The following is a 12,642-nucleotide window of genomic DNA, read 5'->3' as shown; positions in this document are numbered from 1 at the left end:
AGATGACCTTTGAGCTGAGTCTCGGAGAATGATTATATTTGTTCAGAAATGAGGATCAGAGGGCAAATCAGACAACATAAGCAGGAGCATAGAGTTGAGTCTGGTAAAGTATGATTGTCTATGGCTGGCAGGCAAATGGCATAGTAAAGGATGGCTTTCAAAGCCACAGGGGGATGTGGCAGGTCATTTGTGTGTAAATAGTAGGTATCTGTATAAACTGAAGCAACACCTTCAGTTTACATAACATTTTCCTATTCCTTGTTTTATTTAACTCTCACTAATCCTCTCCCTCTGAGGTAGATAGTGCCATTTAAAGAATTGGACTTTTTGAAGATTACACGCTAGTAAGTAGAGCTGAGACTGGAATCGGATCTTTTCAGTCTAGGCTTTTTCTTCCAGCAGCACCACAGCTGCCTCCCAGCAACAGCAGGCCATGGTGGTTAGAATTCTGTGCTAAAGGGGATCCCTCAAGCTTTTTTAATTCCTAGAGAGTAGTGGAACATTCTCCATGAATGTGTGTGCAGAATTTCACTACACAAATGCATGTTCACAAGTGCATCTGATCTGTCACACTTATATTGTGAATACTTGAGGGCTCTGTTATTAAGTGTTCTCTTTATGCACAGGTAACACCAAGTGTCACTGCTTGCTTAATAATGATGAACACCAGGTATAGAGGAGGCTACTACTTTGATGCAAAATAAATTTCAAAATAAATAAAGGCTTGCAGTGAACACATGATGCAATATGTATATATATGCCTTACTGCTAAATTATACACCTGAAACTTAACTGGATTTCATTAACTAATTCACTATAATGAAAAAAATTTTTAATAAAAAATTAAAAAATTTATTTTGAGCATAAAAATAAATAAAGGCTTTTCTGAATATACAGAGCCTTTTAAAATGTTACCTATTCATTCTTTTGACAGTTTTAGACTATTCATAGTGCTTTCAAGGTTTATATTTAGAATTTTAATCGCTGAAACAAAGGATGAGACCTTGAGTGATACTTTACCACCCATTTGTGATGAAACTGAAGACATGAGATTTATTGAGTAGGCCTCAAAGGGTATTCCAGCTCATTTTCTTTCCAAATGAAGACTTTTTTTTTTCCTTCTAAAAGAGACCAAAGCTGGAACCTGCTCTTTCTAATTTATTATAGATTGAATGCGTTTTTTTGGAGGGTCGGGGGTAGCAAACTGGAACTAATAGAAAGCTTTGGTGGAAATTTTATTTTACCATTTAAATATGTGAAGATGTGTTGCAAAAACAGAATCTGGAAAGATGAGATCTGTGAGAGCAGGTATAAAAGCGATTTCATTTTCACTCCATTCATCGTGTAGGGCACAAGATCAAGAAAAGTTTTCAGATTGTGGCTCCACAGTGGACAAGGATTGGCTATTGAATTCCCTCATTGCCGCCTGTCAGTAGACTTGATAGAAACTGAGTGGTGCTAGCAGTAATTAAAGACAGGGGGTGGGGTGGGGGCCTAAAATGTCCTCCTGGGCACCTGGAATTATTAGATGTATAATTTTTTTTAATTGTATTTTTGATGCTTGAACTCTAAAGTGAATTTCTGATATTTGCCAATTAACTCACTGATTATATTATTTAGATTTGCCTTTGAAAGTCAAATTCTAGGTGCTTAGACTATCCTATAGTTTTTCAAAGTTTTAATATTTATTTAAAAACAACATACCTCATAGGTCTTGAACTTCTTGGTACTACAATGTCTCCTTTCTGGCTAGCTTTAAAAGTAAGCCATAAAACATGCCAAAAAGGATTAGAAGCACTGTCAGTGTAAGAAACATCCAAACCAATAGAGAATTTTTGTGAGTTCATTTGAACCCAACTTATGACATATGCCTGGAAGCAAGATCTCAGATGTTTCTGAGGTTAGCAGTTTTGTAGCTTCTTTTATGCATTTGAAATTAAGGAGGGAATATACATGGAAGATTGGAGGAAGCAAGGCAGGGATTGGATTATAAAATAGTTAATAAGATTATGTGCTCTCTTGAGGGTTAATACCTCCTAGGGGAATTACTTCTGGCATTTCACAGGTGTGTTAACCTAGATGCACAAGAACCAAGAACAGGGCTGGATTAAAACTTTTCACTAAAGAAGTTTCAGATCTCTGGGGCATGACTTGACCCATTTAGGAATTTATGATCAGATCACCCTGTGAGGTTACTTTCCATAGAATGCCCCCCCGCCTTTTTTTGTCCATAGCACTTAAAGTGAACTTTGCAGTTAGCTCAAGTTTTTATTTTATTTTAACTTTTCTATATTGAGTTAGTATTAAGTACAAAGTAGTTTCTACTCTATAACTAGAGGGAGGACACAAGTAATTTTTTTAAAATTTGTGATACACTAGTTAGATATATTTGTCATTTAATCCTAATAACTTATTAATCCTGTTTCTGTTTTATATTTGTTTACCCCCACTTTTTTTTTTTTACCAAGTTAAAGGTTAAAACATGAAATATCCTTTTTATTTTTGAAATTTTAAGTAGAATAGAATGGTCAGGAATCATTCAAGTTTTACTTAACTGTTATTTTTAGAAATATGGGCATTAACACCTTAATTTTTTATTACAAATTCAATGAGATTTAATAGAGAAGATACTAGTGAACCTCAGCTCAGAACTCAAAGACCTATAGAGCTGGAAATACCCTACCTAGTTCAGCTCCCTCATTTTATAGATAAAGAATCTGAGTTACGGAGTCTAAGGTATTCATCTAGGGTAACACTGCGTTAACAGCAGAGTAAAGACTAAAACCCACATCTCCTCACTCTTAATCAGTACCTTAGGAGTTTTCCATATCTGCAGTCATGTTTCTCAGCAGTCTGTAGGTTGAGACTACAGGTGTAGAGCAAGTAGGATAGGTGAAATGTCATTTTCTCCATAGAACCTTAGTTTGTGAGGGGTCAGGGCAATCATAAATAAGATTATAGATTCTCAATGTAGATGAAGTTTTAAAGTCTCTACTCCATTTTCTTCTTTCATACTGGAGTTCATTCTCTGGTATCCTTGCCAGCCTCTTTGGAACATTTCAGGGCCTTTGAGTTCCCGCTGCCCTTGTTTTATGTGGGCTCTGATGCCTCTGGGTTCATGTAGAACAAATCTAATCCTTCTTCTGTAATAGCCTTTCACATGTGTAAAATCTTGATCTCCTTCCCAGTCTTAAAAACACTCCAGCAAGTGCACCCTTCCCTTACCCTCCCCAACGTTGTAGTTCCCCTCTGCTTAACCCTGGTGTCTCATTTTAGTTCCTTTTCATAGTGCATTTTCCAGAAGGGAACATGCTCTAACCAGCTTGGAGTGGATTGGGATTGTCACCCTCCTTGATCAAATTTTATCATTGTGGCCTAAGGTCAGGGGATGTTCTTAGCTCCATCTTGCTGTTGATTTAATGAGTCATAAATACTGCTAAATCACAACCTTTCTCTCCCCCTGCCCACCCCTGTGACTTCCTACATATGTTCTTTTTGGAACCCAAGATTAAACTTTTAAATTATCCTTGTTCAGTTTCATTGAGGTAATTTTGGCTCCTCATATAAACCTTCCAAACTCAGAAGAGTCCCAGAAATATTTTTTATTTCAAAATAGTGTGGCTTCCTCCTCACTGGGGTTCCTCAGAGTAATAACAGCAGAATGTCAAATCTTTACCAAGTCGTGTTCTCTTTTAAGCAGTCCCCGTGGAAGGGGCATTATTCAAAACTATTTTACTATTTTCTCTTTTCTTTGCTACTAGATCTACCATTGCCCCTGCTTGAAAAGTGTGCCTGCACTTATGAAATTACTAATTTTTCCTCATATGTTACAATTTATATGCCTGGAACTATAATTTTCCCTAAACATTTCTGTGCATTATAGTGTGTATGTCCTAGTTTTGGAATCCATTGATATACATTAAAATAGTACAGAAATAGAGAAATTGTCACAGCTGTGTGTTAAGCATTTTAATTAAGATTATAGTATGGTTAAACTAGACTGTCTTAGACCTTTAAATATAGGTCCATTTAATTTGTGACTGAGCTAACCGAATCCAGTTACAACTTTACATTAGAGTCCCTAAGTTTCTACTTGGCCTCCTTTGTTCACAAACTAACCGAGCTGCAGCTGCAGCTCTTTAGCAGAGAAGAGGGTACATGTTAAATTTAGCTTGACCTGATGCTGTGGTGAAAACTGACACTGCCACTTGCAGGCTCTGTGCAGTAACACGCTGATCCTGAATGTAGGGCAATTGCTAATTCGACTGTAAACAGGGACTCTAGACACTACCTCAGCTGCTGCAGTTCTGTATATAAGTGACAAGCAGAAGAGCCTACTTTCAAGTAGCAAGGGCATGATAAACACAAGATTCAGGTGGTTTGTATGGGGGAAGCGGGAGGCTGGTACAGAGGAGCAGAAAGGTAAATATTGTCAGTTCTGTTCGACCTGTTGACTACTCATTTCACCAGTATTTATTGTATTTAAATAAATAAAACCACGCACAGGCATTGGTGAGAGTGTGTCACAAATGAGGTATTATAATTAATCTTTTTTAGGGCCCTGAGGTGGAGAGAGATAGATAATACTGAACTTTCTCCTTTAAATGGACTTCCGGGGAACTCACAAATCCTCTTCTGGGAAGTATTGTGTACCATCTAGCCTTAAACATATTTATAATGAATAATTCAGAGGTAGAAAGGCCCGGCCCATAAATAATGTTCACATAGGTTTTAGATCATGACCCACATGGAATGGACCGTGGTAGAGATTCAGGACCTTAGATACAACCTCTTGGACATATATATAATAAGAAAATTTTCAGACCCAGTGAAGCAGAGGCAAACATTTCAGAAGATAAATCTTTTATTTCATGTATCAAGTGTGTCTGTGTATCTCTGTGACATAAATTAATTGTACCCCATTTGAACAAACATTTTTCTTTGAATCAACTTGACATTAGAATTTATATGTAAGTGGTGAAAAATCCAAGAGAGGCTACCACTAAATAATCAACATATCACAGCATATCAAAAGTCTTCAAAATAAGTTCACTTCAAAAGTATATTTTAAGAATAATTAATAAATTATGGTTATTCTTTCTCGATAATAATTAACTCACATTTTTTGAGCACTATGCTAGTAGCTCATTAGTTTTTCCCTACAATCTGTGAAAAGTGAATTTATTAGCCTTATTTTTAGAGATATGTTTCAGAGCTTAAGCACTTTCCCAGTGTTATATTGCCACAAACACTGGGACTCTGTCTGGAATATTCCATACACCCATTTCTCCTACCTCCACTAAAAAGGGACTGGCATTTGAATCCAGGTTTGTCTGAAATTTAGATTGTCTCACATGTGTTTAGTGGTTTCTGCAATAGCTATAATTGATTATAGAATCTCACTTCTATTAACAAAATATAGTCTTTATGCTTGTCTGCCATATGTAAGATACAAAGCCAGTGTCTAAAGATATATTCTACTTTACAATTGTTATCCTGTATTTGAGTCCCTTTGAAGGTGCATCATTAAAGGGATAAAATATTTTAAATAAGAGATAAATAATTTTAGGCTCACCAGTTCAGCTTTGTGGTTTCGTAGCAATTCTCTGGCTTTGTATTATAAGGCTACATCTTTCCAGGGATCTTAGCTTTTGACAGAACTTAGATAAATATATTCAAACAGTTCTTCTCTGATTGACTTTTTTGACTCCCCACCACCACCACTACCACCACCCATTTCTAAAGCCTACCATTAGCCTATCTATCTGGGCAGGAGGAAGAGAGTAACTCAGTGGAGTATAGGTGAGGTTTGAGAGTGATGATTACAGGATTAGCTTTACATCTACAAGAATGTGGAACAAATTAAGTCCCTTATAATTATCTTGTATGTTTAAAAGCATCTGTAGATGATTTTATGTAGAATGGAATTTTTTAAGTTTTATTTTATTTGGGTTTCCTAAGGTAATCATTAGTTTTGAAAAAATTCATGCATTCATGTGTTAAAAATACTAAAGGTGCAACAAAGTACATAGTGAGAAGTCTCTCTTCTAGGTACCCAGTTGTCCTCAGTATGGGCAATTGGAATTAACAATTTCTTGGCTGTCACTCCAGAGCTGTATTATGCATTTATAGCAATTTTGTATATTTTTTCCTTATTTTTACTAGCATATTATGTACACTATTATGCTTTTCGTTTTTTCCATATATTGAATCTTGGAAATTTTTCTATACTATAACATGAAAGAACTTGGTGAAAGATTTTTTAATAGATTATTCATAAAATATTCTATCAAGCATTTCATTATATAGCTGTACCTTATCTATTTAACAAGTACAGTGAATAACATTTTACAAATGTCATTTCCCATCTTTTTATAGACATCTATGTATGTGTGTATATATGATAAATGTGTAGAAGTAAGATTGCTAAACCAGTGTTTTGAGAAAGATTGCCAGATTGTTCTCCATAAAGGTTGTAACAGTTTATATTGCCACTGATTGTAAGAGAGTGATTATTTCTTTCATACCTTCACCAACTCATTCTTTTATAAAACGTCTTATTATTTGCCAGTGGGATAGGTGGCAAATAGCTTCTCAGTACAATTTTAATTTGCAGTTCATATAGGAGTAAGGACATGTACCTTTTCGTATGCTTAAGAGAAAATCTTTATCACAAATCTGTAATCTCCGTTGCTATTTGCTTACTTTTCTATTAGATTATTGATCCATTTCTTATTGATTTATAGAATATAGAAACCCTAAAATGAACTTTTGGTTTCATTAACTCATTGACCTGTGAATTACAGTTTTTCTCCCTCGTGTATCATGACTTTGGCCATGAAAATTTTTTTTTTTACATTTATGTAACTTGTGAACCTTTTATTTTATCTCTCATAATTTCTGTTACTTTTATGATTTTATAAATCTTTGATCCATCAGGAATTTATTTTGGTGGAAAATATGAGGAATGGATCCAATTTTAATTTTTTCAGATGGCTACCTAGTTGTGCGAACATCGTTTATTAAATAACCGATATTTTTCCCAGTCGATTTAAAGTATCTACTTTACCATATACTTAACTTCTCTGTATATTTGGCTCTATCATCAGACCATCTAACAATAGGAAATTTTAATGTTAAATATTTTCCCTTGCATCAGAAATACAGGAGTGTGGGTGAAAAAACACATAATCTTGTTAGCCCCTTCTTTATATTACCAGTACTTTTCATAATGCAACATTGATTTATATAACATGAATCATTGTAAATATAGTTTATAAATTGATTAATGGGCAATAATTTCTATATCGTTTGCCTGCATTTTGAATTAGTCTGTATTCATTTGTTCATTCACATAGCATTTATCAAATGCCTACTATGTGTTAAATAAGCATTATTGTAGACCCTCAGTGAATAAAATAGATCCTTGCCATCACAAAGCTTGCATTCTAGTGGGGAGAGACAGGCAATAAGCAATAGATACAGTAATTAAGTAAATAAAATGTTATAAGGTAATAACTGCTATGAAAAAAAGAAGGAAGGTAAAATGATTATTGTGAAGGGTAATGTGGGGCGCAAATTGCAATTTTAAATAGAATAATCTAAGTTTCATCGATGTGGTAACATTTGATCAAAAACGTGAAGATGACGAAATTACCAATGTGAACACCTGCGGGAAGAGTATCCAGGTGAAAGGACAGCCAGAAGAAAGACTCTGAGGTGAGAGCATGTCTGGTTTATTAAGGAACAGCAGTGAGGCTAGTGTGGCTGGAACAAGAGGGACCTAGGGGGAAAGTAGTAGGAGATGTGGTCAAGGAGGTAATGGGGAGCCAGAACATGTAGGGCAACAGTTCTCAAACCTTTTGGTCTCAGGACACTGTAATCTTAAAAATTATTGAGGATCCCCCAAAACTTTTATTTATGTCTTGTTTTTATTAGTGTTTATTGTATTAGAAGTTAAAACTAAGAACTGATAAAACAATATACAGACACACATTCTATTACCCATAATAGCATGAAGTCATCACATCTGCTCCACTGGAAAGCACCACTGTAAATTCATGAGAGAATGATAGTGAAAAGGGCAAAAAAAGAAAATCTTGGTATTGTTATAAAAATAGTTTTGGCCTCTCAGGCCCCCTTAAAAATTCTCAGGGAACTCCACATGTCCCTGTTTATACTTTTAAATACTGCTGTGTAAGGTTTTGAACAGATGAGTAATGATTTGATTTAGGTTTTATAGCAGGGTTGCACTGCTTGCTGGGTAGAGTAAAGACTGTAGGGAGGCAATGACAGAAACAGGGAGACCAGTTAAGAGGCTCTCATAGTAATCCAGGCCAGAAATGATGGTTAGAAGTAGGTAGTAGTGGAGGGTCTAAGAAATGGTCTGATTTGGGATGTATTTTAAAGGTAGAGCCAGTAGCATTTCCTGACATTGTGTGTAAGGTGTGAAAGAAAGAAGTTTAAGATAATACCAAGGTTTTTTGTTTGTTTGTTTGTATTTTTTATTTTTTTTTACCTGAGCAACTGGAAGGATGGAGTAGCCATCAGCTAAGATTGGAAAGACTGTAGATGGAGCGGATTTTGGAGGATGAGCTGGAATTCAGTTTTAGATGTGTTGCATTTGAGATACCTAATTACACATTCTAGAAGAGATATCAAGTCGTCAGTTGGATGAATGAGTCTAGAATTTGGAAGTGAGTTATAGACTAAAGATAGAAATTTGAGAGTTGTTGGCATGTAAATAGTATTTAAAGCCATAAGACTAAATGAGATCACAATTTTTTGTATGTCTATTCTTTAGAGCTTTCTATGTTTAAGATCATGTCATTTGTATAATATTTGTAAATAGAAATCATTTCGCCTCTCCTTTTCCAATTTATATGCCTTTTATTTCTTTAGCCTAATTGCTCTAGCTAGAACTTCCAGCACTATGTTGAATAGAAGTGGCAAAAGTGGACATCCTTACCATGTTCTTGATCTTAGGGAAGAAACTTTCAGTCTTTCCCCATTTGAGTTTTTCATATATGGCCTTTATCATATTGAGGAAATTCCTTTCTGTCCCTAATTTATAGGGTGTTTTTATCTTGAAAGGGCATTGAATTTTGTCAAATTTCTATGGCCATGCCACCCTGAACATGCCTGATCTCATCTGATCTTGGAAGCTAAGCAGGGTCGGACTTGGTTAGTACTTGGATGGGAGACCACTTAGAAATACCAGGTGCTGTCAGTGTTAAAAAAAAAATTTTTTTTTGTCAAATGTTTCTTCTGCATTATGGTTTTTTTCCCTTCATTCTAGTCGTGTATAGTCTTAAATTTATTGATTTTCCTATGTTGAACCATCCTTGCATTCTGGGACTAAATCTCACTTGGTCATGATGTGTAATCCTTTTAGTATGCTGCTGAATTTAATTTTGTAAGTATTTTGTTGAGGATTTTTGCATCTGTATTCACGAGGAATATCCTGTAGATTTATTTTCTTGAAGTGTCTTTGGCTTTGATATAAGAATAATTTTGGCCTTAGAATGAATTAGGAAGTATTCCCTCCCTCTTTAATCTTTTGGAAGTTTAAGAAGGATTGGTGTTAATTCTTCTTTAGAGGTTTAGTCAAAGTTTTTGTGATAGGAAAAAATGAATTAGGTATTTTTTTTGAGCTGTCAGTGTTTCAAGGACCTAGAAAGATGTCTTAAGGACTGCAAGTTTCCATAAGCACAATCTGAAATGACTGCTGCTTCAGCCAACTCACAAAAGCCCCCAGTATCTGTTGGCCTCTTAGCTATGTTCCTGGGCTTCTTCTAATTTGTGTACTGATTTACCTGGAATCACATGTTCTATAACACCTTCAAGTCTGCTTTGGAGGATTTAATTGTGGAGATTGGGCACCCTCAGAAAGGAGACTTGACAATATATCTTCAGTCTTTAAAATACTTCACACATACTAGAATCTTAAAATCACCCCCTGAAAACTAGGTGAGTGATCTCAAATTTAGTAATTAAAAAGCTTAAGGCACAATAATTTTGCCTGAGCACAAAGGATTTCTGGGTTTTGTGTTGTGTTGTGTTTTTTGTTTGTTTGCTTGTTTTACCCATTTAGTGAAGATGCGTTTTGCCCAGATTGGCTCCTCCTCTGTTTTTCCTCATCTGCCTAAGACAAGGGTATTAATTACTGTTGACAGAGATTACATACAGATTCTTCTCTTCCAAGATGAAAAAAAGCATTCTTCTACAATTTATGGTTAGGTCTTTTGTTTGAAGTTGTACAGCAAAGGACAAAAATAATTCTTCATAGGCCAAAGGAGAGGGCTTTGTCTCATTATATTTTGGACTCTAAATGGACATCTGAATATGTCAGCCACTATCACAAAACTGACCAGTAGTGACTCTTCCTAAGCAATAATGACTTCTAAACATTTATGACAGCTTCCCATGGTAAGAAGTAAGTTTTATAGCATGACACAGTATATAACAAACATATAGAATTAACATTAAAAGTCTCACAAGCCAATTTTTAAGTGTTATTAAAGAAAATGCAGCCTATCTTCTATTTCATTTTTTTTTTAAATACCGATTTCAGCTTGCTGAATGGATTTTATAACCTACTAATAGATGTTAACTTTAGTTTTAAAAATATTTCTCCATAACCTCAACTTTATCTGTGCTTATAGTTTTCTGGATTCCTACCCTTAGACATTTTAATTCTGTAGTCTTGAAGTGTAGAGTCCAGTATTTTATATTTTCCTTAGGTGCCCAGATAATTTTGATGTATCCATAGACAAGTATTTGGGAACTACCAGTAGACCTACTCTCATAAAAACTAGTTTATTTAAAACTGAATCTATCACTTAAATTGTTGTAAACCATCATTATAATTTTTTAAATTTTTGCCCTTTTAACTTTAGAAAATAAATCAGTTGTAACTACCTAAACTTTCTGGGCTCTAGTATTAATATTATAAAATGTGGGGAGCCATTTTATGTAGTGATTGACAGAGAAGGGACAATTAAATTCCTCTTGATTATAGGAAAAAGCAGTCTGGGCATATAGTAGATTAAGTTACTCTGTGGTTTGTTCCATTTAGTAGTGATGTTGTCTTCTTTGACACAGACCAGTTTATGTCTGACTTGGGACACCAGCCATCAGGTTCAGCAGAGAAATGGCCTAACCACAGTGAGCTCTCATGTCCAGTTCCTTTCTGGAGACTCTAGAGGGTGAGTGTTGTTTGAAATGTGTCATTGTTTTTGTGCCCAAGTCTGGTATTTGCATGCAGTGGCCGGATTTGCATGTGCTACAGAGGAGGGGGTATACATGGGCACATCCTTGGTAGGCCCACTCATTATCTTTGGAGCTACACTTTGACTATAAGACTCTGCTTTTTAAATCTAACCATACTCAGGCTCTCACACTGTGATTATAATTTTAATCTGTGTTTGAATAAAAGGCAAATATTTAATTGGATTTATTAAGCCAAAGCAGAGTGAAGCCAATCTATATGAATTTTAATGGTTTGGGTGCTGAGTAAATTTGGTTGTTGATCAGGTGTGTAAGCTTACTTACTGTTCAAGTATTCTGTTTTGATGTGAGGAAGTACAGAATGGAAATAAAACAGGAAATTTTACCCATTTGCCAGATAGGATCATCTACTCTTGATCCTGCCCTGTGGGCCATGTTTGCACTCCTGGTAGTTCATCTGGGGCTCCCTTTGGAAGGAATCTGTAGAAGTGGAGTCAGTGTTCATGAGGGAGGGGCCTGGGCCTCTCTGCCTCAGCAGCCACTAAGAACACAGTCCCGCTCTTTCCACACACAGTCACACAGCTTCTCAAACAACCTGGTAAGAAGTATGTGATAGAAATTATAAATGTAAAAATTATAATTTTCAAAATGCCATTTGAATTTTGTTTTAATGAATTTAGATTTGGAAAGGGACTTAGAAATCATGTTCACTACCCCATATCTTTATATTTAGGATCAGACAAGACACTAAAACCTTGGGTTCTCTCAGAAGCTGGGTGTACCCTAGTCTCACGTTATTCTTGTCCTTAAACATGAGAGGAATAAAAGTGGCAACTAAATCCTGCATATCTAGAAAACCCTCAGGAGAGTTATAACCAGAAGGATTTAAATTAATGTCCTCATATTATGGTTGAGAAAAGCAGTTGATGAAAGATTAATTGCCCTAGTTACATCATAGCTAAGCCAAGATTAAAGCTTATTTCTTCCGCTGTTTACCCCATTGCTCTTCTGGTGTGTGAAGCAACAGCTTGGTCACTAGTGATCTTGGTAAGTAGTATTTATTTGGAGTGAATGGACCATTGAATGACTAAGGAATGAACAGGAGATTAGAGTGTAGAAACAGCAGGCAGTATAGAAAACTCATTTAAGATGTTAAGCAATGAAAAAAAAAATAGATGTAGAGGGTATTATGGGTCTAGGGTTTTTATTTGTTTGCTTTCTTGTTTGTGTGAGATAGACTTACCCATATTTAAGCAATGATAAGAAGGATCCAGGAGGGGAGGTGGGTAGTGATTAAAAAGATGGAAGAGTGAAGAAAATTGATGGTGTGATGTCTAGAGGCAAGCATATGAGATCCATGGAACAGGTGGTAAAATGAGTCATGTGGATTTATGGCTCTGGAGGGTTAGGTTT

The 12,642-nt window shown here is 35.5% G+C and overlaps 1 protein-coding gene and 1 pseudogene across 3 annotated transcripts in view; both read left to right on the top strand.

Annotated features, from left to right (window-relative positions):
• NFATC3 (nuclear factor of activated T cells 3) overlaps positions 1 to 12,642 on the top strand; it is a 92,910-nt gene that overhangs the window by 70,600 nt on the left and 9,668 nt on the right. Inside the window, exons 10-11 of one of the 3 annotated variants that reach the window (XM_016164353.2) lie at positions 7,645 to 7,719; positions 11,104 to 11,197. The exons of 1 other annotated variant lie outside the window; for it this stretch is intronic. In XM_016164353.2, the coding sequence (XP_016019839.2) occupies positions 7,645 to 7,718 (74 nt within the window). In that variant the 3' untranslated portion in view covers position 7,719; positions 11,104 to 11,197. Of the gene's footprint in view, positions 1 to 7,644; positions 7,720 to 11,103; positions 11,208 to 12,642 lie in introns of those variants that run through there. One more of the 3 variants, XM_016164343.2, reaches the window with a different exon arrangement.
• On the top strand, positions 9,114 to 9,232 carry LOC118611759 (annotated as a pseudogene).

Source organism: Rousettus aegyptiacus, unplaced genomic scaffold (assembly GCF_014176215.1).
Source record: "Rousettus aegyptiacus isolate mRouAeg1 unplaced genomic scaffold, mRouAeg1.p scaffold_m13_p_14, whole genome shotgun sequence".
Classification (NCBI taxonomy): domain Eukaryota; kingdom Metazoa; phylum Chordata; class Mammalia; order Chiroptera; family Pteropodidae; genus Rousettus; species Rousettus aegyptiacus.
This window is presented reverse-complemented; position numbering and strand designations above follow the sequence as displayed.